This window comes from Penicillium pulvis (genome assembly GCF_028828015.1).
Source record: "Penicillium pulvis strain IBT 33274 chromosome Unknown contig_23_segment0_segment0, whole genome shotgun sequence".
Classification (NCBI taxonomy): domain Eukaryota; kingdom Fungi; phylum Ascomycota; class Eurotiomycetes; order Eurotiales; family Aspergillaceae; genus Penicillium; species Penicillium pulvis.
The window spans coordinates 2,993,478-3,015,813 of NW_026643075.1; the positions used below are offsets into that span (position 1 = coordinate 2,993,478).

At 48.4% G+C, this 22,336-nt stretch overlaps 10 protein-coding genes across 10 annotated transcripts; 5 read left to right on the plus strand and 5 right to left on the minus strand.

Moving 5' to 3' along the window:
* Positions 1-592: 592 nt before the first annotated feature.
* On the minus strand, positions 593-2,985 carry pkcA (protein kinase c; the record flags this gene model as incomplete). The annotated part of the gene is made up of 5 exons (XM_057064950.1): positions 593-1,047; positions 1,102-1,497; positions 1,552-2,127; positions 2,181-2,447; positions 2,577-2,985. 5 exons carry the CDS (start codon positions 2,983-2,985, stop codon positions 593-595), a joined length of 2,103 nt encoding a protein of 700 aa, XP_056922693.1.
* A 961-nt stretch (positions 2,986-3,946) lies between these two features.
* Positions 3,947-5,446, minus strand: N7503_005404 (putative MFS efflux transporter; the record flags this gene model as incomplete). The annotated part of the gene is made up of 1 exon (XM_057064951.1): positions 3,947-5,446. One exon carries the CDS (start codon positions 5,444-5,446, stop codon positions 3,947-3,949), a length of 1,500 nt encoding a protein of 499 aa, XP_056922694.1.
* A 521-nt stretch (positions 5,447-5,967) lies between these two features.
* N7503_005405 (putative eukaryotic translation initiation factor eIF1a-like protein) lies at positions 5,968-6,449 on the plus strand (the record flags this gene model as incomplete). The annotated part of the gene is made up of 2 exons (XM_057064952.1): positions 5,968-6,278; positions 6,341-6,449. The coding sequence occupies 2 exons, from the start codon at positions 5,968-5,970 to the stop codon at positions 6,447-6,449; spliced, it is 420 nt and encodes a 139-aa protein (XP_056922695.1).
* Positions 6,450-6,490: 41 nt separating this feature from the next.
* alg3 (dolichyl-P-Man:Man(5)GlcNAc(2)-PP-dolichol alpha-1,3-mannosyltransferase) lies at positions 6,491-7,870 on the minus strand (the record flags this gene model as incomplete). The annotated part of the gene is made up of 3 exons (XM_057064953.1): positions 6,491-7,087; positions 7,152-7,675; positions 7,750-7,870. The coding sequence occupies 3 exons, from the start codon at positions 7,868-7,870 to the stop codon at positions 6,491-6,493; spliced, it is 1,242 nt and encodes a 413-aa protein (XP_056922696.1).
* A 248-nt stretch (positions 7,871-8,118) lies between these two features.
* On the minus strand, positions 8,119-8,879 carry N7503_005407 (carbonic anhydrase; the record flags this gene model as incomplete). Its single annotated transcript, XM_057064954.1, has 2 exons — positions 8,119-8,638; positions 8,719-8,879. The coding sequence occupies 2 exons, from the start codon at positions 8,877-8,879 to the stop codon at positions 8,119-8,121; spliced, it is 681 nt and encodes a 226-aa protein (XP_056922697.1).
* A 2,027-nt stretch (positions 8,880-10,906) lies between these two features.
* N7503_005408 (uncharacterized protein) lies at positions 10,907-11,212 on the plus strand (the record flags this gene model as incomplete). The annotated part of the gene is made up of 1 exon (XM_057064955.1): positions 10,907-11,212. One exon carries the CDS (start codon positions 10,907-10,909, stop codon positions 11,210-11,212), a length of 306 nt encoding a protein of 101 aa, XP_056922698.1.
* Positions 11,213-11,686: 474 nt separating this feature from the next.
* On the plus strand, positions 11,687-13,338 carry N7503_005409 (RCC1-like domain-containing protein; the record flags this gene model as incomplete). Its single annotated transcript, XM_057064956.1, has 3 exons — positions 11,687-11,840; positions 11,928-12,424; positions 12,487-13,338. 3 exons carry the CDS (start codon positions 11,687-11,689, stop codon positions 13,336-13,338), a joined length of 1,503 nt encoding a protein of 500 aa, XP_056922699.1.
* A 2,015-nt stretch (positions 13,339-15,353) lies between these two features.
* N7503_005410 (tubulin-specific chaperone D) lies at positions 15,354-19,217 on the plus strand (the record flags this gene model as incomplete). The annotated part of the gene is made up of 5 exons (XM_057064957.1): positions 15,354-15,524; positions 15,597-18,114; positions 18,175-18,448; positions 18,499-19,018; positions 19,080-19,217. 5 exons carry the CDS (start codon positions 15,354-15,356, stop codon positions 19,215-19,217), a joined length of 3,621 nt encoding a protein of 1,206 aa, XP_056922700.1.
* Positions 19,218-19,758: 541 nt separating this feature from the next.
* N7503_005411 (U1A/U2B'/SNF family RNA-binding protein) lies at positions 19,759-20,749 on the plus strand (the record flags this gene model as incomplete). Its single annotated transcript, XM_057064958.1, has 4 exons — positions 19,759-19,805; positions 19,863-19,869; positions 19,963-20,269; positions 20,355-20,749. 4 exons carry the CDS (start codon positions 19,759-19,761, stop codon positions 20,747-20,749), a joined length of 756 nt encoding a protein of 251 aa, XP_056922701.1.
* A 346-nt stretch (positions 20,750-21,095) lies between these two features.
* Positions 21,096-22,320, minus strand: N7503_005412 (H(+)-transporting V1 sector ATPase subunit D; the record flags this gene model as incomplete). Its single annotated transcript, XM_057064959.1, has 8 exons — positions 21,096-21,328; positions 21,381-21,421; positions 21,484-21,493; positions 21,550-21,598; positions 21,656-21,981; positions 22,063-22,073; positions 22,136-22,248; positions 22,306-22,320. 8 exons carry the CDS (start codon positions 22,318-22,320, stop codon positions 21,096-21,098), a joined length of 798 nt encoding a protein of 265 aa, XP_056922702.1.
* Positions 22,321-22,336: the final 16 nt, after the last annotated feature.

The following is a 22,336-nucleotide window of genomic DNA, read 5'->3' on the forward strand; positions in this document are numbered from 1 at the left end:
ATGCAGCATCAGATCACCACCGCTGATGTATTCCATGACGAAATACACGCGGGTTTCCGTCTGGAAACAGGCATGCAGGGTCAACAAAAATGGGTGACGCTCCTTGTTAGCGATTAAGAATACTCGCTTTTCGGACTTGGTGCTTTCCACCTCATCGTTTTCAATGATGAATTCCTTCTTCAACACCTTGATGGCATACAACTTTCGTGTGTTCTTGGTCTCGGCCAGCATGACCTTACCAAAGTTACCCTTTCCGAGAACTGCAAGGAAATTGAAGTGATCCAATCCAATACGAGATCTCGGGGGCGCAGCAATCTCCTCTGGCTTGGCAACTGGCGGCATCTGCGGCTGCACCACCGGCGTAGGCTGCACAGGCTGCACAGACGGTGGAGGAGGTGGCATTGCATAGCCCGGAGTTGCAGCCATGTTCTGCAGGTGTGGCGGTTGGGGTTGAGTCTTCTGAGGAAGATGAGCATATGCACCTGGGTTGTAAGGAGCATGAGGTGGAGGCTGCGAGGGTACCCCAGGAGGCCGGCTCATTTCAGCTAGACATCAATCAGTACCGAAACAAAGATGAAATCAGATAGGACGGTTACATACTTGGAGTCTGCTGAGGGCTACGCATCCCGGTTGCCGCAGCCGCGGCGGCCGAGGCAGCTGCAGCTGCAGCAGGGGACGTTGATGTGGGTGATTTCGGTGGAAGTGGTTGGCGCTGAGCAGCCTGTGGAAGTGCCGTTGGTGACTGTGGAGTCATAAAGGAGTTAGTCGCCGCGCTTACCGCTTCAGATGAGGGCTGCCGGGGGAGGGCTCCATAAGAGCTATTGGTGGATTTTTGGGGGTATGAAAGACCGGCGTGATCTTGGGTTGGCTGGGGTGGACCTCCAGGCCGAAGAGTATGGTGCTTGAGGCCGCTACTGACAGGAATGGGCTTGTTGAGATTCTTTGTTCGAATCAAAGTTTCCAAGATTTGATTTGCTGCCTCCATCGACATGCCGCAGAAGTCAGGAACAAGATGAGTGCAGTGCGCGTGGGACGTGAGACCACATTCTATGCAAAATTAGTATACTTCAATAACCCCGTGAAACACTGGGTATTACATACCATTACAACGCTTCGCGTTCTTTCGCCCAAAGGGAAGCAGATAGCCACAGTGGCAACACCAGTTCGCCGAGATATTGGAAAATCCTTCGAAACGATGGGGAATGCGATGGTTGATCTTCTCCTCGTCGGGGTCGGTTTCGTAATTTGCCTTACTGATACACTTGGTGACAACCTTCGGGTAGCATTTCTTATGGCAAGTGTACTTGCAATCCGAGCACTGCATACCCGCAGCATATTTAAGGAATTCTCCACAAAGCGCACAGCGCATGATGTTGTAGAACTGCTGGGTGACGAATTTGTGGCCCTGCTTCTCGTGGACATCATCTTTCTTTTGACGCACGGCACCTTGACGATTAAGACCGATATCAAAGGGACGACGGTCCTTCAGTTGCTTGGCTAATTTGATATCAGCATGAGATAAGAAAATTCAAAACAAAATTGATATCTTACCAAAGCTCATCGAAAGATGAATACTACCAAATGGCTCCAAAGCGAACCAGGAATCGATCATCACGCTTGGGGGTGCGTTCGAATTTTCTCCAGGTTGCTGTCCCATTGGCGGGGCCATCCCTTGGAAGTTGGCGCCCCCTTGGGATGAGCCCGGCGAGCCGGGGTGGTGATCAGATCGAGGGGTACTCGAATCGCCCATCTTGTCGGCAGAAACCCACCCAGAGGCGTTGAGTTCTGTCTCAATCTTCTTGCGACGCATCTCCTCTGCAATATCGGAGATGCGAACCCATAGCATACCAATGGGTGTCGGGCGGTCTCCAGATTTGTCGTAAACTGTAAGCTCGATCTCATTCGCTTTATCAATATCGATGGAAAAGGCTTCGTCTAGCCATTTATCGTTTCTGGTTGCCTTTGTTCTTGCTTTGATCGTATCTTCCACCTTAACAATGACATAGGTCTCAGGGCCGCGAGAAAATCGGGAGCTGGTGGCGTGATCAACATCCCTCACACCGTGAATGCGCATGGTTAGAAGACCGGTCAACGGCTTGCGCATGTTGGGGCTGCTCAGACTCTCATCTGTTGGGAATTAGTCAATACTCTGGGTCGGATTACCAGGCAACAAAACCCACCATCTGCGGCATCCGAGGACTCAATGTCGATGTGGAGATCCTCGTATCGCTTCAGAGCCTGCTTCAGCAGCTGGATCTTCTGGTTACTTTCAATGCGACGGCCTTCGGCATCCGCGCGACTCTTCCGATCACCCTCATCCTGGTACAAGCGAACCATCTTCTCAATTCCCGCCTTGTATTGTTTCTCCACACTCAGCTTGAATTCGAGTTGGGACAGCATGAGTTGAATCTTCGGTCCGAGGTATTGAGTGTCATACTTGATTAGATCTGAGACATTAAGTCATGTCAGCATTCCAATCGGACAGTTTCTTTTTAGTCTCAAAATAGGGCCCGCCAGGCTAATGCGAGGTAGATAGTGGGGGAGGGGGTTTGGGGCTAGATTCACGGTAGACATACCAAGCTTTGTATAATTAGGACGCGCCTTAGGAACCTGGGAGTATGGCCGAGGATCGGCGAACGGGGCGCCTGTTGGCATAGTGCCTGCGCCACTCTGGGGGTAATTATGACCATCACCGTCGCCTGCGAAGTATCCAGAGAAGTCTTTGGGGGGCGGCGCGGGTCCTGAACCCTGACGCTGGTCACCGGGGGAGCCACCACCTTGCTGTTCCATATGACGAATCTGTAGCTCTCGCATCTTCTCCTCGAGGTAGGCGATATTTTTGCGGCCATCGCGGATGTTGGAATCGACTCGCTGTTGGACGAGGGGGTTGTCGGTCGACTGCCGCATGTTACTGGCGGCGGCGATCAAGGCCTTTTCCCGCTCGATCTTGCGGTAGACCGAGGCAATAAGCTCGTCGCCGTCCATGATGGGCAGGACCGAGGGCAGTATGAACGAAAAACTTGGGGTGCTGCGCCGGACGGTGGTGAGATGTAGGTGGGAGAAGGGTTTCGCGGGGCTCTTGTTGACAGGGGGGGTTAACGGGTAATACTGCCACAACGGAAAATGTAACGGGATTCGCCCCAGTTGATCTCGCGATAAGAGGATTTATTCTACGCCAGAAGAATGGTGGGGAAAGATTCAATCCATCTTAATAATGTTTTTCTCTTTCACTTCACTCGTTTTCTAACTGATTTCTCCTACCCATTCGCCTTGTTTTTGTGGCGAAAAAATACGTTAAACATATCCACGTGCCTCTACCTCTGTACGGTACCTATACTATGATCCGATACCCAAGCACAACTGAAACCTATAGAGTCATAGAACGGGTTATTATTCTTTCTTTGAACTCATCATTCAGCCCCAGTTGATCCAATGGTCACAAAACAATCCCACCCAAAAGATTCAAGAAAAACCCACAGTGAAACGGTCTCGATGACATGATCCTCGGTGCCGAAAAGCCTGATTGGTAGAGACGACAGAGATTCGGGTCCAGATGTTTCTGATCGGGTACGGGCCTGCGTACTTGATTCGTACTTCATTTTGCACATAAAAGACCAGGTTCTTTTCGATTTTTTTTTCCCATTGCACGTCACCGCTTCCAAGGATTCACTTTGTGGAAGCATCTGCTACGTAGTAAGGTGGAGAACTCCTTGCCTATACTTCCGTGCGTCCCACATTCTTTTCTTTACATGGCTGATCCATTTGCAACTTTGAATCGTTATCAGTGTTGATCAGTGGTCAGTTGATCATCTCATGTGAAGATGCTTTTTAGGTTTCTTACATTCCTCTTAATATCACGAGTAGTCGTCCCGGGAAAGACCGCTTCATCTTTAAATCCCTTTAAAAAAAGGCCCACGTGCGGGGAAAAAAGGAAATTAAGAGACCCTTACTCGGATCTCTTCGAGATCTTGGGTAACAGAAGCCAACTGGTCGCCATCACACCATACAACCCAATACAAATCGGATGTAATACCATAGTTCCCACGTGCTGAGATAGAATACCTGTTAGAAACGGCCACACCGCACCACCGCTACTGCCTAGGGCGCTGACAAAGCTTAAGCTGGAGATGTGCATACTTCGAGGCAGCAACTTCGTGAACACCGAGATGGAACATGGAGAGACCGCACCCAGTAATACACCTAGTATGGCGACCGTCACCGCTTCTCCGATGACATTTGGGATGAGCCAGGTCATCACCTGGAAGATGACGGCTCCAACGACCATTCCCAGCACAGTAAACTTCTCACCCATCTTTGCAGCAGGGTGGGTCAAGAGAAATCGCCCAGCGGTGATGCCGGCCCAAAATCCGGAGCTGACGTATCCGACCCGAGAAGGGTCACCGTCTCGGTAGTTGATGAGAAAGGAAACCATCCAGCCGGAGATGGACACTTCGGCCCCTTGGTATGCAAAAGTGAACAGCGCCCCCAGGAGGGTGGTGCGATTCCGTATGACCTTTTTGAGAATTTGAGTACGGGTCAAAGGTTCTTCGATGCCCGAGCCCTCGACAGCTGGGTAGAGTGCTCGTTGTGGTCCGGCTGGAGTGTCTTGCTCGAAGTTTGAGAATGCCCATGGGGCAAAGACCAAGTTGATCAGACTGACTGCTAGAGGAATTGTATAGAAAAGTGACCAGCGAATCCCATTTGATTCCATGGCTGTCGCAAACAAGGGTGCTACAGTGCCTCCAATACCATATGCACCGCATATCAGTCCTAGGGCCGTGGTACCATTACCCAAATTGGCGCTATACGTATTATTGAGGGCCAAGTTCAGAGCCACGCCGAACCCCAGCAGGAAGAACGAAACCACTACTGCTGGAAATGGAGGCTGGCAGGTGATGATGATATAGGACACGGCTAAGAGGAACATCGAGAGGGCATAACTCTTGGAGCGCCCGAACTTCTGCTCGATTGACTGCGTGACGGGGGCGGCGGAGATGAAGCCCAATGCATTACCCACGAAAATCATTGAAACGATAGAATAGCTGATCTGGTAATGCTTTTCCATGTATGGAATCAAAGCACCGGGAGCACCATCATTCATACCATTTCCGAAAAGCATCGAGCATGCACTCAAGAGTCGCCACTTGGTTTTCCAAGGGATCACTGTTCGGTCCTGGACCCATTCAATCGTAGCCGCATTCTCAGCTGCTGGCGTAGGCATCCGATTTTCTAATGCGCCTGGTGTGGGTACAAGCGACCCAGTCGATTCTTGCGTCCGTGGTTCGCAGGCTATTTGGTCTAGACTTCGTGCTGGGTGGACCTCATCCAGTTCTAGATCAGACCTGTGTTGCGCAATCCCCTGCTTCTTCTGCACTGCAGGGCAAGGACTGGTGATGTGAGGGGAACTTTCGATATCAAAAAAAACACCCAGGCTTGGTCCAGCCATTTCGAAACCGGAATTGGAATGGCAAAGTAAGATATTAGGCCTTGTAGAATGAAGTATTTCCAGTGAACAAAGTTATAAGTAAGGACTCGAGGAAAGTCTCAAGGTTAGTTTATATAGGCAAGCAATTATTTAAGTTCCCAGGAATTCATATTCCGACCATGGTATAGACTAAGTAACTCCAGGCGAAGGTAGATGAACAGTCTTCGGCGAATAGCACACCTGATTAGTAAATCCTAACAGGCACCTACTTGCTACCGTCCACCTACTAAAGAATCTCTGAAACACCAGGATTATAGCTAACATCCCAGGCTAGTGTGCCTAAAATTTGATGTTTAGACAGTATATACTTTGTCGCGTGGGGTGACCATTATTAATCGGTGCGGAACAAGGTTGAAGCAACTGCGGAGATGCCCCGCCGATAAGCTCGAAAATTATTCTCCCACAATAATCAAACCGCCATTGCATCACAATTCCCCCACTTACAGATCTCGCAATCCCTTCATTTCTTCCTCTAATTGACAATGGGACCCCCTCGTCGCAAGGTTCTGGCCACGGCCCAGGAGACTATGACCCCTCCGGACGAGCTCGCCGAAACCCACCTGATCGTGCGTGCGATCAAGGCTACCGGGAACAACATCTACCTGATCGAATCAGCCGACAAGCAGCAGATGCTGGTCGAATTGCCAGCAAAGTTTCGGTCGACTTTCTGGATTAAGCGTGGTTCTTACCTTGTGATCGACACCAAGGCATCTGATGAGCGGGATAATAAAATTGGAGGCGAGATTATCAACATTGTGCGGGATGAGAAGGCATGGAGAAAGGCCTCGTTCTGGTATGAGCTTCTACAGCGTGAGATTCGTGGTCACACCGCTAACTAATTTGCTCTTACGACAGGCCCAAGGAATTCGTTAAGCAGCCCGTGTATACTGGGGGTGACTCCGACTCCGAGGAAGAATCTCGTGTGGGCAAAATGCCTTCCTCCGATGAGGAATCCGATGCTTGATATGGTTTGATGGGCTAAGACTTGGACTTGAAGCCCGGCTTTCATTGAGTACGAGTTTCCTTGCGGCCAGGGCCAACTGCTGGCTTCTTATCCACCTCGTGTCCATTGAGCCAGACACCAAACACCTGCAAGACGAGGGACAAAACCACGACCGCCGAGCTTGCATTGGTACTGGGGTACACATTCCAGGCCCACTCCTGCAGCGCCCATGTGAGATAGATGAGGACTGGATGAAGACCAGCGCGCCAGAGGAGGAAGGGGGAAGCCCATGCCAAATAAGCGAAAAACTGGTAGTGCAGCGACCGGGCGCACAGCATGCCAATGGCCAGGGAGCTCAACATAGCAGTCATTATGAAGGTGTTCGAAAGGACCACTTGCTGTTGCCGACCCTGGATAGTGTCTTGGAGGAAGCGGAACACGTTGGAGCCCGACGGCTTTACCCAGCTGAGGGTGAAGAGGGCTAGGATAGAAACATGTAGCAGTAAAAGAGCCACGGAAAATTCCCTGGAGAGAAAAGTTTCTTCCCCTACAAATCGCCAATTCACTGTCCATTTGAACATAAATTGTCGAGATAACTCAAAGGCTCGCGAAAAGTAGCCAGCCGCATTCTTTGTCAGGAATGGTCTTCCAAGGGCCCACTGTAAATTGACAGATCGATCAGTTGGTGAATAGAAGATGCAGACTGGATCATCCATCACTTACTTGAACCTGCAAGGCTATGAAACCAAGACAAACGCTGCGTGTCAAGCCAACACTCAGAAGTGTGATAACGGCAATAGCCGGAGCCACCAGCACTAGAGTCATTTTGACTCCAACACCCAGGGTCCATATCAATACTCCCAGAGTCCAGTATCTCTTCAAGAATAACCATATGGCAAGCCACATCGCAAAGGCCGCCAGTCCATCGTTGAACATGCGCAGCATGAAAATGCTATGCAGCCGCTTGGAAAGCACCAGAAGAGGGAAGAGATACGGCGGAGCCCCAGTCTTACGATAGCAGCCAAAGACAAGGACCAATGTAGACAGATAAAGGCCAGCAAAGAGGATTTGTCCAGTGAGAATGTCGCGTCCTTCATCGGTGAGGTTGTATAGGAGTGTGTAGGCGTAGACATGCGCAGCGGGATATACTAGGGGACCCGTCGATCCTTTGATTGAGGGATAATCGCGTTCTCCGGAAATGTATAAGGAGATCTGCTGCATATAGGTTGACCAGTCAATCTCGGTGTCTGTGAGGTCATGGGATGATTAGCTCTGTCTTGACTGAACGCGTGTCGCGGTATAGGCTTGGGGTTGGATTTACAGGAGATCTTCCATATGATCAGGGCGCACAGGAACGCATCGCCCAGAACCAGAAGAGGCGCAATCCATTTGGTATGTTTTTGGTGGGTTGCCACGTTGTAGATGAAGCGTGCCCAGGGCATGGCGGCGCGTGGTGGAAGGGAATGTTCCAGCTGGCCTGAGCTGCTTTAGCGGCATCACCACAATTCTATGTGGGGCCGTCATGGATCATCCCGACAACTCTATGAAAATGTGACAATAGTACCACCTATAACCGTTTGAAAAATTTAAACAGCTTCCTTTCAAGTCAGTCTATCAATTCGGAGGTTTCAGTACGCATTTGAGTTATGACAGAAATATATGTAGTTTCTGTTTTGCCTTGTATTTAGTCTCAGGAAAGAGAGTAGATCTTCTTAACATCCTCAAGAGTCCCCTCGAAATCAAACTTGAGATCCTTCAACAGTCCGTCGCGAAGATCGAAGACCAATCCGTGGACCATGGGGTACCCATGTTCTAGGTAGCTCTGCTGAAACGCCGCAGTCTTGATAACATTCCTGCAAGACTCCTCCACATTCAATTCAATGAGTCTGTTGTATCTGGCACTCTCATCGGCAATTTGATCGAGCTCCTTCTCGTGCAAGCGATAGACATCACGGATATTCCGGAGCCATGGGTTGAGAATGCCCAAGTCGGCGGGTGTCAGGGCGGCCTTGACACCTCCACAATTGTAGTGGCCGCAGACGATGATGTGCTTGACGTGCAGGTGTCTAACGGCGTAGTTGATCACGGACATGACGTTTATGTCAAGGTTAGGGACCAAATTGGCGATGTTTCGGTGCACGAACACCTCTCCGGCCTCTAGGCCCATAATCTCGTTGGCGGGGACGCGGCTGTCACTACATCCGATGTAGCTGGGCGGGGTTAATTTAATGATCAGTACTAGTACCACCACTAATAACACGAGCTCCCCCAGCTCCCACGTATTACTCACAGGTAATTGGGCGCCTGTCCATCTGCCAGCTTTTCAAAGAACACCGGGTCTGCGCGAGCCTTGTCAAGCGCCCACTCCCGATTGTTCTTGAAAATGGTTTCCAACGACTTGTGGACATCGTGTGACGTCTCGCAAGAGTCTGCCGGTGCTGCGGGATCCATGTGGGCGAAGTGAAAGAGTATCGATTGCTCAGTTTATTGGCGGGAGGTTTGACAAGATTGACATCGAGAATAAGAATCAAGGAACAGCCGACTGGAGGGGCTATCTTTCACAGAATTCTTAGCTGATGGCCTCGTATTGCCGTAATTTACACGTTGAATACCACCTCCTATACCGGATTCGTTATAGTACGAGACCGCTCTTGGAACTGGATCATGGCTCTATTTCGTGCAGACTTTTTGTTGGGATTAGTAGAATTCGCTTACATGTTCCCAAGCATAGACATGACTTTTTATAAAACTCAAGCTCACTTTAACTAGCAAGTGTATCGGGTTCGGCTGGAACTAGTTACAAAAATCGCCGACGCAACAAGCTGACAGCAATCTCATCGAGTTCTTTTTAAGTATACAGTCTGTTCAATGAATTATGAAAGGGATATTGACCTTGGTTTTTTTTTTCTATTGACATATCGCGACATTACACGAACCCCAACGTCCACGGGAAAGAGTAGCCGGTGTATGACGTCATATGCAGTGCACGTCCCCGATGTTTGATTCGATGTTACAAGGTTTAAATTCAGTTCTTTTGGAATTGCATCGCGCGGGACAGTTTTTCACATGATAACATGTACTATATCTGCCGTTACCTTTCTTATTTGGGGCTTCTTTGTTTAGTGAGGCAATGAATCCCATATCGAGACTAACCTTGGAAGTACATACCTAAGACGCAATTTGTCATATCAATTCCAGACATTTGAATGTGACTTCGAGCGTATCAAAGTCAATCCAAAGGTTTTTTCGGACCTCTTTAAGGGTCAATACAATATTTGAGCCTCTTTACTATATGTTGGAATTCAAACCTTCTAATTTCTTGGTTAGGGGATATATCACATTGAGCTGTGGTAGCAACGTCCTAGACGGGCGGCGTAGCGTGTCAATAGCAACAACACGTCGCGTCTGCCCTAGAACCATCTTTCTCATCACTTTGCTGCTCACATTCTGCCTAATATTTGTGTGAAAAATAAATCCCATAATGCCTCCCAAGCGACGCAGATCGGATCCATCATCGGCCGATCCATCGTTGACTGATGCATCGCCGTCGATCAGCAATCCGCCAGAGGGTCCCAAAGCCAAAAGGCCTTGAGGGGCGCTTTCACTGACCTTCTTGCCTCGAGACGTTACACCCGGGATCTACCTCTAGGAGTTCAGCCGCCATGTACTTAAGAAGCTACGAAGAACGCCCAAAAGGCCTTCAAGTACGAATGCATGTGTCTTGACTGGGTTCAAGATCTTCTGAAACATGAGTCAGAGAGCAAAGAAAAAACCGATGGTGAAGGCGAGGTTAGTCGTTGTAAATCTAGGTCCATTAATTCATGTCCTGATGCTCAGAAGACCAGCCGGAACTCGCCAGCTGCGATGGTGACGAGACCTGTTTGCGCAAAAAACCGGCCTCGAGACACAAAAAGCACCCCTGGGTCCTGACATCCGCGGAATGTCAGAAGATCAATGACATGCGTACTCAGGTGGCTGTGCGCAACCTGGACAATTTTGAAATGTACACAACAATGACCATGCTGGTTATGGTGTGATGCAGGTGATGGATAATCTGATGATGGATTCTGGAAGGGCGGGCAGGATTGAAGGCAATTGGCAAGAACAGTGGGCTCTCTGTGAGGCTATGGCAACTTTTACATGGGAGATTCTGCTGAGCCCCTCAACCAGTAGGGTTATCTTTCCAAACTTGTCTGATCTTGCTTTTTACATCCAATTTCTTAACTTTATCCGATGCTAATAGTCCTATTCATACCCCAGGGTCGATGGCATGAGAAGCATGTATTGTGTTTGGAGCCTAATCATATGCATGTTCCTTTCCATGTTGATTACCCTAGAAGAAGAGGGTCTCCTGGGTCCAGACACGAAAGTAAAGAACCTCGGCATGATCATGGCGATGTTCATACATTTGACATTTGCTTGATGAAGAGCAACCGTATAATGGCGAGAGCTTTGACATCTTCGTTTGAGCCTTTGCTATGAAGTACAAGGCTGGGTTGGTTGGGCTTCACAAAAGCCACCTGGGAAAGCTCGAGGATGAGGTCCTAGGAAAAGAGGACATGTTGCCCAAAGATGGTTCTGAATACCCTTTGGTACTTGAAGATGCTTTAGAGGACTATATGGAGTTGGAAGCAGCATCGATGAGTGTTGGTGGTAGCGATGTAGATATCACGGCCTGGACTAGTGCCGAACGCAAGAAACACCATTTCAATTGGGAAGATCCCATTTTGGATGAAACAAAAGCTGCGATGGAACAGGGCGGCATCCTTACATTTGGAGATTAGAGTGGACACGAGACTGGGCAGGAATCCTCAGTTCACAATCCGATATTGCTGCGTTGAAAGATATAATTTTGGGCCCCATTTAGTCATTTGCTCTATGTGCTGTGACTGACTCAAGACAAACGATAGGAAAGGTAGCCTGCTACATAAAGGACACATCCTACTGATCACCGTAGTTGTATTTGCGTGTGTCGAAATGATGATCGTACAGAAAAAAGAGGCTAAAATCTTACTAAGCTTCAAATCTCATGAACTCAGGGAAAGATAGTCGTGGCAAAGGTGTAGCAGGATTTATCGTGCTAAACTGCATTAGATACGTAGGAAGCAGGGTCTACTTAACAGCCCCGCCCAAAGGATGCAACCGCGACGTAATCACAATTTCCCGCATCCTATTCTTTGTCAATTGGAAGTGGTTGTTAGCTAGACCAATCTTTCGCATCACTCTTTTTTAGCCCCCCCCCCCCCCCCCTCCCCACTATGTCTCTTAAGCACCGCCCCAGTCCTACAGGAAAAGCGAAAGAACAGAACTCAGTCGCCATTTCAACAGACAAGGTTGTTGAACGAGGAAGCAATGATAGAAGAGTGACAAAGGTCACGAAAACGGTGCGGGGGAACCCCAAGGGGCTGAAAGGTACATCAGGGGCTCCAGTAGACTTCATGGCATTCCCCTGCTAGGTTCACTCCTGAAAGTAATGGATATTGGCTTATTGTGTCACAGAATATTCGCCTACTCAAAAAGTCCCACCAACTCAATTACTCGATGTGTATGTGTTTGGAACAAACTGCTACGGCGAGCTTGGTCTGGGAGATCTGACAAAGAAACCGGAATTGCTGCGCCCGGTTCTCAACAAGAAACTAGACGCGCAGAGTATCGGAGTCGTCCATATCGCTGTTGGAGGCGTCCATTCAGCGGCTCTTACTCGTGACAAGCGGATTCTAACATGGGGCGTCAATGATGAAGGGGCCTTGGGAAGAGATATTCAGCAAGATAAGGATGAGGACGCTCGCGATGCTGATAGCGACAAAAGCGGTGTCTCATCGGGCGATGGGAGTGACGATGATGATATTACTCACAATTTGAAAGAAGCTACACCACTGCCTGTGGATCCTTCGCTTTTCCCAATAGGCACTGTGTTTTGCCAGCTTGCTGCCTCGGACAGTGCGACTTTTGCTTTAACAACGGATGGCCAGGTATATGGTTGGGGAACCTTCCGAGTAAGTTCGCCAACGCTCCTGCCCCCACAATTAGAGATTCATAGATTGACTGACGACCAAAGGGGGCTAATGGAGGGATTGGATTCTCCCGCGGGAGCAAAAGAGAACAACAAACGCCTCTTCTGATTCCTGGTGTCTATGACGTGGTCAAAATTGTTGCTGGTGCACAGCACGTGTTAGCATTGACATCAAAAGGTACCGTTTTTAGTTGGGGCTGTGATGAACAAAATCAACTCGGGAGGTGTCGGGCAAGCCGCCATCATCAACCTCATCCTCTAGATCCAGAACTATGCGCTCTTCCAACTGGGATCAGGGATGTTGGGGCGGGGCTATATCACTCCTTCGCTATCCATAAGACGGATGACGTATACGCATGGGGCTCGAACAACTTTGGGCAAACTGGCGTTATGACGAGCGCCGGCCAGAACGATGCAATCGTGGCATATCCCAATAAGGTCCCCGGTTTGAGAAAGCATGCCCCGCTTGTCTCAATCTCCGGTGGAAAGGATCACAGCATGGCTATCACTGAGCACGGTGAATGCCTGATTTGGGGTCGCATTGATAACAAGGCACTTGGCATTGCACTCGAGGATATGCCCCAAGCAGACGTTATCTGTGACACATACGGTAGACCACGAATATTGAAACGGCCTAATCTTCTACCGGGGTTGGAGGATAAAATAATTTTCGGAACTGCGGGAACTGACCACTCCTTTGTAATTACAGAGTCCGGGAAAGCCTATAGTTGGGGCTTTAATGCCCAAAGTCAGGCTGGTCAGCCGGGTCTTGATGAAGTCGAAAGGCCAACTCTTCTTCACAGCAAGTACCTCGAAGGGAAACAACTAGTCTCGGCAGCCGCCGGTGGTCAGTTCAGCATCGTGTTTGGAAAGTATCTGTCGACAAAAGACTCTTAATGTATGTGGCCAGGTTGGGCTACCGGGTCTCAGGCTTTGATTTTGATGGTAGTTACTTGCTCGATCTGTCATCTGTAATTTTCATTTGATGTTTTAGAAGAATGAAATTGCCCAACAACGAGCCCAACGCCACAACTGGATAATCCATCATTCTCTAGGCCAACTGACAAGGTCTAGATTTAAGTCATGTTCAAGTGCCTCTATGTCTGCCTAAAACTCATCTCATGCCAGCGGGTTTTCTTAAGTCGCATCCGTCAAATTCAAACTTTCCGTGTCAGAATGTTTCCGTACATGATTGGTCGCTTATATTCAAACCATTCAACGCACCTTTTCTAAAACGTGGATTCCGAGAGCAAACTGCGGGTAATCTGGTTTCAGCGCAGCCACCAGCGGTTATCTTGTCCTATTGATATCTTTGTAACAAAAAAAAATAATTGATTTCAGACTTCCTAGAAAGACGTAAAGCATCTAAAGCTTCTAAGCGGGTTAGAGAAAAGTCTCATGTCTTTTTATGACATGTAATGAGTTCTCAAAGTAAGAAAGGAATTTTCCCAAAATGGTATATGTATCATCAGACAACTTGTATGGTGTTGATTGGATAGGTCCTTTGGGCACTAATTCTATGGATAAGTAGTTTACAAACTCCTTTACTAGCTTTATGCATCGTCTATGGGTACGCGAAAGAGGCATGTGCTCCTGTTTTGTTATATACTCGACACCGAGGCATTTCTTGTCGATTTTATCCTTAGCATTTCCCTACACTTCTGTCCCTATTATATTCTTTTCCAGCTACCACTCCCATCTCTGTGCGTTTCGTTTGTCTTTAGTATAATATTCTTTTACGTTCAGTAGGCTGATCCAGGTACCTTGTCTAGTGTTGTAGCACCTAGCGAAGATCATGGAGATCGCCAGTAGGTCGCCCTTGCCATTTGCCTCCTCTTCACTTTCATAGCGCGTTCTATGCTTGGGTACCCTTCGTTAAATTATGCTAGATCAATTTGTTCAACACTGGTTCCCAATTTTCGATGACGCATCCGAAAGACCAAAATTAGCATCACTCTACGTATGTCATACTTGATCCAAGAAACATTCCATGACTCCGGGGCCTCTTAAGTCATAAAACCTCCTATGATGGAAAGGCTAATATAACACTAGCGCCCGGAATCGATGTTAGCATGGGAAGGTAAACAGATGCAAGGCGTTGAGGTAATCATGGAATCCCTGACTGTCAGTGTCCCTTTCCAAAGTTTCACGAATGAGAATTGCTTGTATAGGACTCATACTCTCTAGAAGCCGGAGCTGTCACTTGTGAAAACCCAGGCCAGTATTATAGACGCCGCGCCAGCTAATGGTGGAGGAATGGTTATCACGGTTACAGGAGAGCTGGCTGTAAGTAACCTACTTTACTTCCGCGGCCTGGTTAAAACTAATGTTTGGTCTGGGGTGCACCAGATCAATGATGAACTTGATAAGCCAATGATCTTCACCTCGACTTTTATTCTACAACCCACTCCTGAGGAGCCAGGCCAATATTTTATCTATAGCCAGATCTTCCGACTGGTCCTCTTATAGGGAACCTTCTAGTCTATGATTGGAGTTCAGAACGAAAGAGTCACATGTGATGGAAGGTGCCTGGGGTTTCCACATGTCTGAGTATAGCCTATGGCATGCCTGACTTTCAATGCCACATAATTTGGGCTGAGTTGTTGGTTTTCCTCTTTGAGTAGATTATTTGATGCTTATTTCGCGTGAAAATATTTCCTAATCTTCTGGATTTCGGATTTCAAGTGCACAACTTACGAACGGCGAAGCTCCTAGATCCAAACAAGGGTTGTCTAAAAACATTGTGTGCTTGGTAACAAAATATCTTGCCAACCAAAAGTATTTCATGAAAATCAGTAGACTCGTGATGTGGTTCGATACATCCATCTCGTCACATGACCTGACCCGCTTGTTGATGCTTTTCCCCGAATCGTGAAAGAAACACGACTACAGCCACATTTCCGTTTTCCGCAATGGATGCTGTGGAAGACCGTGAATTGAAGCTTCAACGGGCTTCCGGCGACCTAGTGACGGAGTTCTCGGAAAAGCTGCCGTCACTGTTGTGGAGATTTGAAAAAGGAACCCCTCTCCGCACCCCACGCAAATGGGCACAAATCTCCAAGACGGAGAAGCTCGTAAACCTTGTAAGACAATAAATCGTGGTTTTTGAGAAGAGAATTTGAATCATCTGCAACAATACTGACTGAACATCACAGCTTGAACCTTTTCAAGAGTGGCCTCAACTCTTGGACCCGCATTTGCAGAAGCTACTGCCTCCTCTAGTTAATGCCTTTCTGGAATATTTGATCAAGCATCGCAGCCAGTATGGCTCTCAACCAGCGAAGCCTTCCCAAGGCCCGGCTTTGTATCCTCTGCCGAAAGCAATCTGCAGGCTGCTTTACACGTTCTGTAAGGTTCGTGGAGCCAAGGTGATCAGCAGGTTCCTTAACAACGAGCCCAAATACCTTGGTTCGGTGCTGCGAGCTTTCGTGGAGTGGGACAGTGCCTCTGTTCCAGATTCCACGCATGATGACGCCTTGGGGCCCAATATACAAACGCTGCAGTGGGAAGAGCGTTACGTGATGTTAGTCTGGCTCTCGCATCTCCTGCTCGCACCATTTGATCTTTCCTCGCTATCCTCCGATGATATTCCCATCCCGTACGATAATCTGCAGCAAATTGGGACTTTACCCGAAAACACTCCCATGATCGCAAAGTCACTACTATCTTTAGCCCTTCATTACATCAATGTTCCTGGCAAAGAGCGAGAGGCAGCAACGGCTCTCTTGGCACGACTTACTTTGCGTGGCGATATGCAAGCCCTTGGGTTTTTGACGCGCCTTACTGACTGGGCCTTCGCTATTATGCAGCCTGCAGATGATGGTGCAACTTCGGTCTATTCTTGTATCGGAGTTCTCTCGTTTATAGCCCGTCTGGCTGGTTCTGGTCAGTTGGAGATTTTTGCACCTTTGCTCAGGCATGTCTTTGAGCAGACAATCTCTGTTTCACAGGGTACCTCGAAAGTTTCAACAATAATCAAAACCTCTGCAATTGCCCGGAAAATCGTGGTCAAAATCCTTCGCAACATTACAGTCATGGCTCTGTCTCTGAGTGAAAGAGGAGTTGGCCCTCTCACTGATGATCAACTTTCTACCATCCTGGAGGATGCCATTGATCACTTCCTAGTGGCCCTTTCGGACAAGGATACGCCTGTTCGATTTGCTTCAAGCAAGGCACTCAGTGTTATAGCTTTGAAACTGGATCCAGAAATGGGAGCAGAGGTCATCGAGGCCGTTATTGGCTCACTCGGAGAAAACATTTTGTACGAAAAAGACGATGGTACTTTGATTACTCCTTTTGAGGCACGTAATGCCGGTTTAATTTCGCTGAAACGCAACACGAGTGGTGTTGACGCACAACAATGGCAGGGTCTGATGCTGACTCTATCCCATCTTCTGTTTCGTCGTGCACCTCCAACGCATCAGCTCCCCGATATTCTCCAATCTCTTATCTCGTGTCTTGATTTCGAACAAAGGTCATCCACTGGCAGTTCTGTGGGAACCGGTGTCCGTGATGCCGCTTGCTTTGGTGTTTGGGCCTTGTCTCGAAAGTACACAACGTCCGAACTACAAGCCATACAAGCCCAGATTGTCCCCTCGATCTCTGGAAACATTGAAGTGGATGTTTTGCAAAAGTTGGCTGTGGAACTGGTCTGCTCTGCCTGTGTAGATCCGTCCGGAAATATCCGACGAGGTGCCTCTGCTGCTCTACAGGAATTGATTGGCCGTCACCCTAATATGATAACTGAGGGGATTCCTCTTGTGCAAGTCGTGGACTACCATGCTGTTGCGCGGCGTTCCCGTGCTATGATCGATGTGGCCAAATCGACCGCCTCTCTGGACCTGGTGTATTGGGGTCCGCTCTTGGACGCTCTGATGAATTGGCGAGGCATCGGTTCTCCGGATGCCGAATCACGGCGGCATGCAGCACGGTCCATTGGGTCATTAAGCAGGCAGGGAAAATTTCAAACTATAAGCTTCGTTCTGCAGCGGCTCTTGGGCAAACTTGCCCGTATTCCTCGGGGTGATGTGGAGTCGAGACATGGATGCCTATTATCTATTGCCCTTGCCGTTGACGCATACATCTCTGAGTGGGATGCATCGCCAGACATGAGAGATACGCTGGAAGGGAAAGAAGTTTCTTCACATGTTGCTAGGTTGTGGGAAGTCTTCGAGTCACCTTACAGCCCTACCGATAACGACCTGACCCTTCAGAGCTCTCGTCCTGAGTTAACAGCAGAGTCATCTTCTTGTTTCATCTCCTCACTCTGCCGAGCAACCATATTAGTTGGGGTTGACCGACCATCGGAGGCATTGCTTGACCGTGTTCTCCATATCTTATCATTGTCTGTTTCCCGTGGTGACGACATTTCTATCCAAACTTCGTCAGAAGCACTTTCCCTACTATTTCCACTGTTATCGTCTGCAAAACAAGATACCACTGTGCAGACGTGGTTTTCTCATCTTCGTAGTTCATCGAAGCTTTCCAGTGGTCGTGGCCAAATTCTAGCCCTTGGTGCAGTTTTCAAACAGCTCGAGGGCCGAGAAAGTCTACAGCAGGGTATAATAATGGAATTGCTAAGGTGTGCTGGAAAGGAGGAGACCATCGAAAAGCGAGTCCTTTCTGTGAGGTGCTTCGCGACCGGTATTGTGCCACACACGATCAAACTCTCACGTATGTATCTTCAGATGCTTTCGAGAAAACAAAAATAGGTGGATGCTAACTATAACACAGCTTTCACTCAAACAATTGCCCATAGTCTGCCTGGATTCCTCAACGATTATACCACGGACAGGAGAGGAGATATCGGTTCCTTGATTCGAATCGAGGCAATTGAAGTAGCACGAATACTTGAACTCAAACTTTCACCAAGCACACCTATTGTCTTCGAACTTGCCGGGTGCCTTTGTCGGCTTGCATGCGAGAAGCTCGACAAGGTCAGACTACAAGCATCGCTTTGTCTACAGGACTGTTTTTGGGAAATGGTGGAATTCAATCCTTTCGACAGGTAAGGGGCCTCGGTTTCAAGTTTGGTCCTAGCAGGGCTAATTCAAACAGGAAATTTGAGCATGTCAGCGACGTGTCCTCTCAAGAGTATTTCTTTCAATTGCTCTCATCCTGGGGCCAAGAATGGTTACGTCTCCCACTATTACAAGGCCTGGCTACCTCTGCAGTTGCCGGCGCCGAAGGTCTCGTCCGCGCCTCACGGGCTGCTTTGATTCAATTCCTCAATTCCCACAACCCACACTCTGATCCCAATATCCTGGTGGAGGTTCTGCAGGTTTTGTCAACTGTGCTGAGTGATAATCTTCCAGACGACCGTTATGCCATTCCTATCATTGAGCTTATTGCGTTCTTGTTGGACAGCTATCATGGCTACACGGTTGCTGGTCTAAATGGGTCCAACCCCGTTTTCCGGAAAGTCTTCCTCCTCGTCCAAAAGGCCCATTTCCGATCAGCGAATATTGCTCGTATGGAAGGTGCAGTCAAAGTCTATGCCGCATTATCAGGGACTGGAAATTTGCGAGGGGAGGTGTTGAAGAAGCTAACAGCGATGCTGTTGCATCCATTCCCAAGAGTATGGTTCACATTCAATATATTCCTCAAATTTCATAGTACTGACTCAACGTGTGTGACAGGTTCGCTCGAGTGCAGCAGAATATCTTTTCACCTTGACCGAGTCTGAAACCCTCAAGTATGAGGACTGGTCTGCGGCCCCGAAGGAATTGAAGGAGAAAGTAGACATATTGAGGGGCAATCTGGTGCCAGCAACATAAAAAGAAACAGACAAACTTGAGTGCTTGAGTTCAATGTTAAAATTACCCACCGATAATGGGCCCTTTTGACAGCTACATACGCTCAGTACTAAAATAGTCCTCAGCATGGATCGTGCGCTACTGAACATCATGGCAAATTAACGTATTACATACCAATCTGGGCAGAACCTCAAACTCCTTGAATATTGGTTTAAGAGTACCCGCGAGTATGACCAATGGCACAATTGAGTTGGAAAAGAAAGAAAAAACCAATTGAATTCCATAAAGATCAAGGAACAAAATAAATATATACGAAAATATTGGTAAGTAGACCAAAAAGATAGAAAAGCAAAAAGAAGAGGTTTGCATCATCCGTGAATCGAACACGGGCCTCGTCGATGGCAACGACGAATTCTACCACTAGACCAATGATGCTAGTTCATGTAAGGAGCGCCAGAATAATGCATAATAATCTAAATCATTGCCGGCTCAATCTAATCTTGACGAACAGAAAGCAGAAGCTCAACCTCGCTCAGCTTCCGGAGCTCATTCTGTCGCAACCATGGCGACTGCTGGCGCATCAGAAGGGACTATGCCTCCCAATAGCACGTAAGTGTCTCTCGCTTCTGAATTCTCTTACTTCTGACCGCTAATCTTCTTTCGCAGGGTATATGTATGGACCACTCTCTCCCCCTCTTCAACCGCCATCTCCAATCGCTCCGCGCCCGCAACCTGAACTGACATATACGTTTTCCCAACCCACCAGGTCCGTAATCTAGAGGAGCACATCAAGATCGAGCAACTCAAGCAATCACTGGAAGAGATCTTCTCAGAATTTGGAAATGTGCTTGAGATCGTCGCAAAGACCAACCTTCGTGCCAAGGGCCAGGCTTTCATTGTCTTCGACAGCGTGGAGGCTGCCACTCGCGCCATTGAAGAGGTGAATGGATTTGATCTTTTCGATAAGCCCATGGTCCTAGATTACGCGAAGACGAGGAGCGATGCTACTGTGCTACGGGAAAACGGCACGGACGAGCTAGAGGCTCACAAGAGGCGGCGGATGGCCGAGAAGGGTATGTTGCAATGCTCTTTCGACGACCACATTGCCTACTGGAAGTACATTGTATCTAATCGCTGATCATGTCTTATCTTTTACAGAGCGGAAACAAGCCCATGAAGCCCTCGAGGCTCAGAAGAAGCTGAAGCGTCCCGCTGCCGCTGCCGAGCCTGCTCGCCCCGCAAAGACGACCAAGGGTACTGGGCTCAAGCCTACCTCTGGTACTACCACCGCCGTTGTCCCCGACGAGTACCTTCCGCCCAACAAAATTCTATTCCTGCGGGAAATCCCAGACGATTCCAACGAGGAGGCCCTGTCATCTATCTTTGGTCGCTTCGAAGGATTCAAAGAAGTCAGATTGGTTCCTGGTCGCAAAGGTATCGCATTCGTCGAGTATGAGACTGAGGCAGGAGCTATTAGCGCAAAGGAGGCTACTTCGGGTATGCCCATGGGCGAACAGGGCAAAGCCATCCGCGTTACCTACCAGAGACAGTAGTTGCTTCGTTATTGCACATCTCCAGAAAGAGAAAAACATCCTGGTATTGTTTTACTGGCGTTTTGGGGGCTCTTATCTTACTTATGTATTCACAATACAAAGAGACTACCTGGGTACATTTTGTTTCATTGAATTTACCTACTTTTCAATTCGTGGGATTTGCATTAGTCCAGTAAGTCGAAATATATTCTGGAGAATGAAGCAAACGGCTCAGGAAAATAGAAACAGTACAGATTTACTCCGTAGTAGTCGACAAAAATGATACAAATATCAAAATCAAATGCCATGGGGACAGTAGATGCAGTCCGAAATGGGGGAAATAAAAGATGCAAAGAAAAGAAAATCCCTAAAAAATGACATCGTTGTCTTCTTGCTCGCCCAAAACATCCGTACTTTCGGCCTCCTCCTCCTTAGCCTCCTGGGCTGGTGTTCCGGCTTGTGCTTTCTTCTCGGCTTCCTTTTGCCTAGCAGCCGCAATTTCGGCGTCTGCAGCCGCAACATCGCGCTGCTTCTTGCCCGAGACCTTCTTAAGACGGTAAAACTCCTCTCGGTCCAGTTCGTCGAGCTCAGAGTTGATGTCTGTAGGGCTTGTTAGTGCTGCGATTCCCATCGTGAAGGAGGTGGTACAAACATTTGATAGTGTTTTCAGTTCGAGGGATAATGACATGCTCACTGGCCAACGTGTTAGTACTGTACATGATACCTTACCAACTATGTTGGTAGATGAAACTTACATGGCGTTCACTAGAAGACGAGTCAGCTTTTATACACCGGGGCAAAGAGTTCGATGTTATGCTTACCTCTTCGGTTGACAACCTTGATAACCTCGTCCAGAATCAAAAAGGCAGTCTAAGATAATTAGCCATTGGTATCATGTAGATGATCCTGGTGCTCCATTATCCGTACCTGTAGACTAGCCAGCTCCACCAGCGTCTCCACGGCGCGGGCATATGTCTCCCGGCAGCGCTGAATCTGCTGTCCACCCTTACCAAGACCCGTCAAAGCGAAGTCATTGACACCCTCCTGTGTATAACTCTCGAAATGGGGGAGGAGGACACCGGAGACGTTCTCCTGCTTTGCGCGCACTCGGAAGCGAGCTTGTTTGGCGGACTCCTGAACCTGGTATCCGATATCGCCACCAACTGCGTAGCTTACTTCGGCCAGGGAAAAGGCTGCAATTTGCATGACTCGACCCATCTTTTGCTTGGCCTCATCGATGCGACGTGTGATTTCTGTGGATCGGAATTAACTCCTGGGGATTGGGAATGCGGGATGCGGGGAGGACCCGACTCGAAGTCCTCAAGACATCATACCTCGGAAACGTCTGTTAAGAAGTATTAGTGATCAGTGGAGCTCTAGAAGTATGAAAGACAGTGGAGGTCCTACTTGGTCAATGCTTCACTCTTTCGCTTTAACAAGCTGTGTCCAATCTCGGCTCCCTTCAGCTTGCTCTTCATCAATCCCAGTGATTGGCGAGTCGGGAAGACTGGCTCTCGGCCCTGCAAGGACATTAGACATATAGACAAAGCAGTCGATTCATGCTAAGCTTCACTTACCACAGCACCCGACATGACGGCAGCTTAGAAA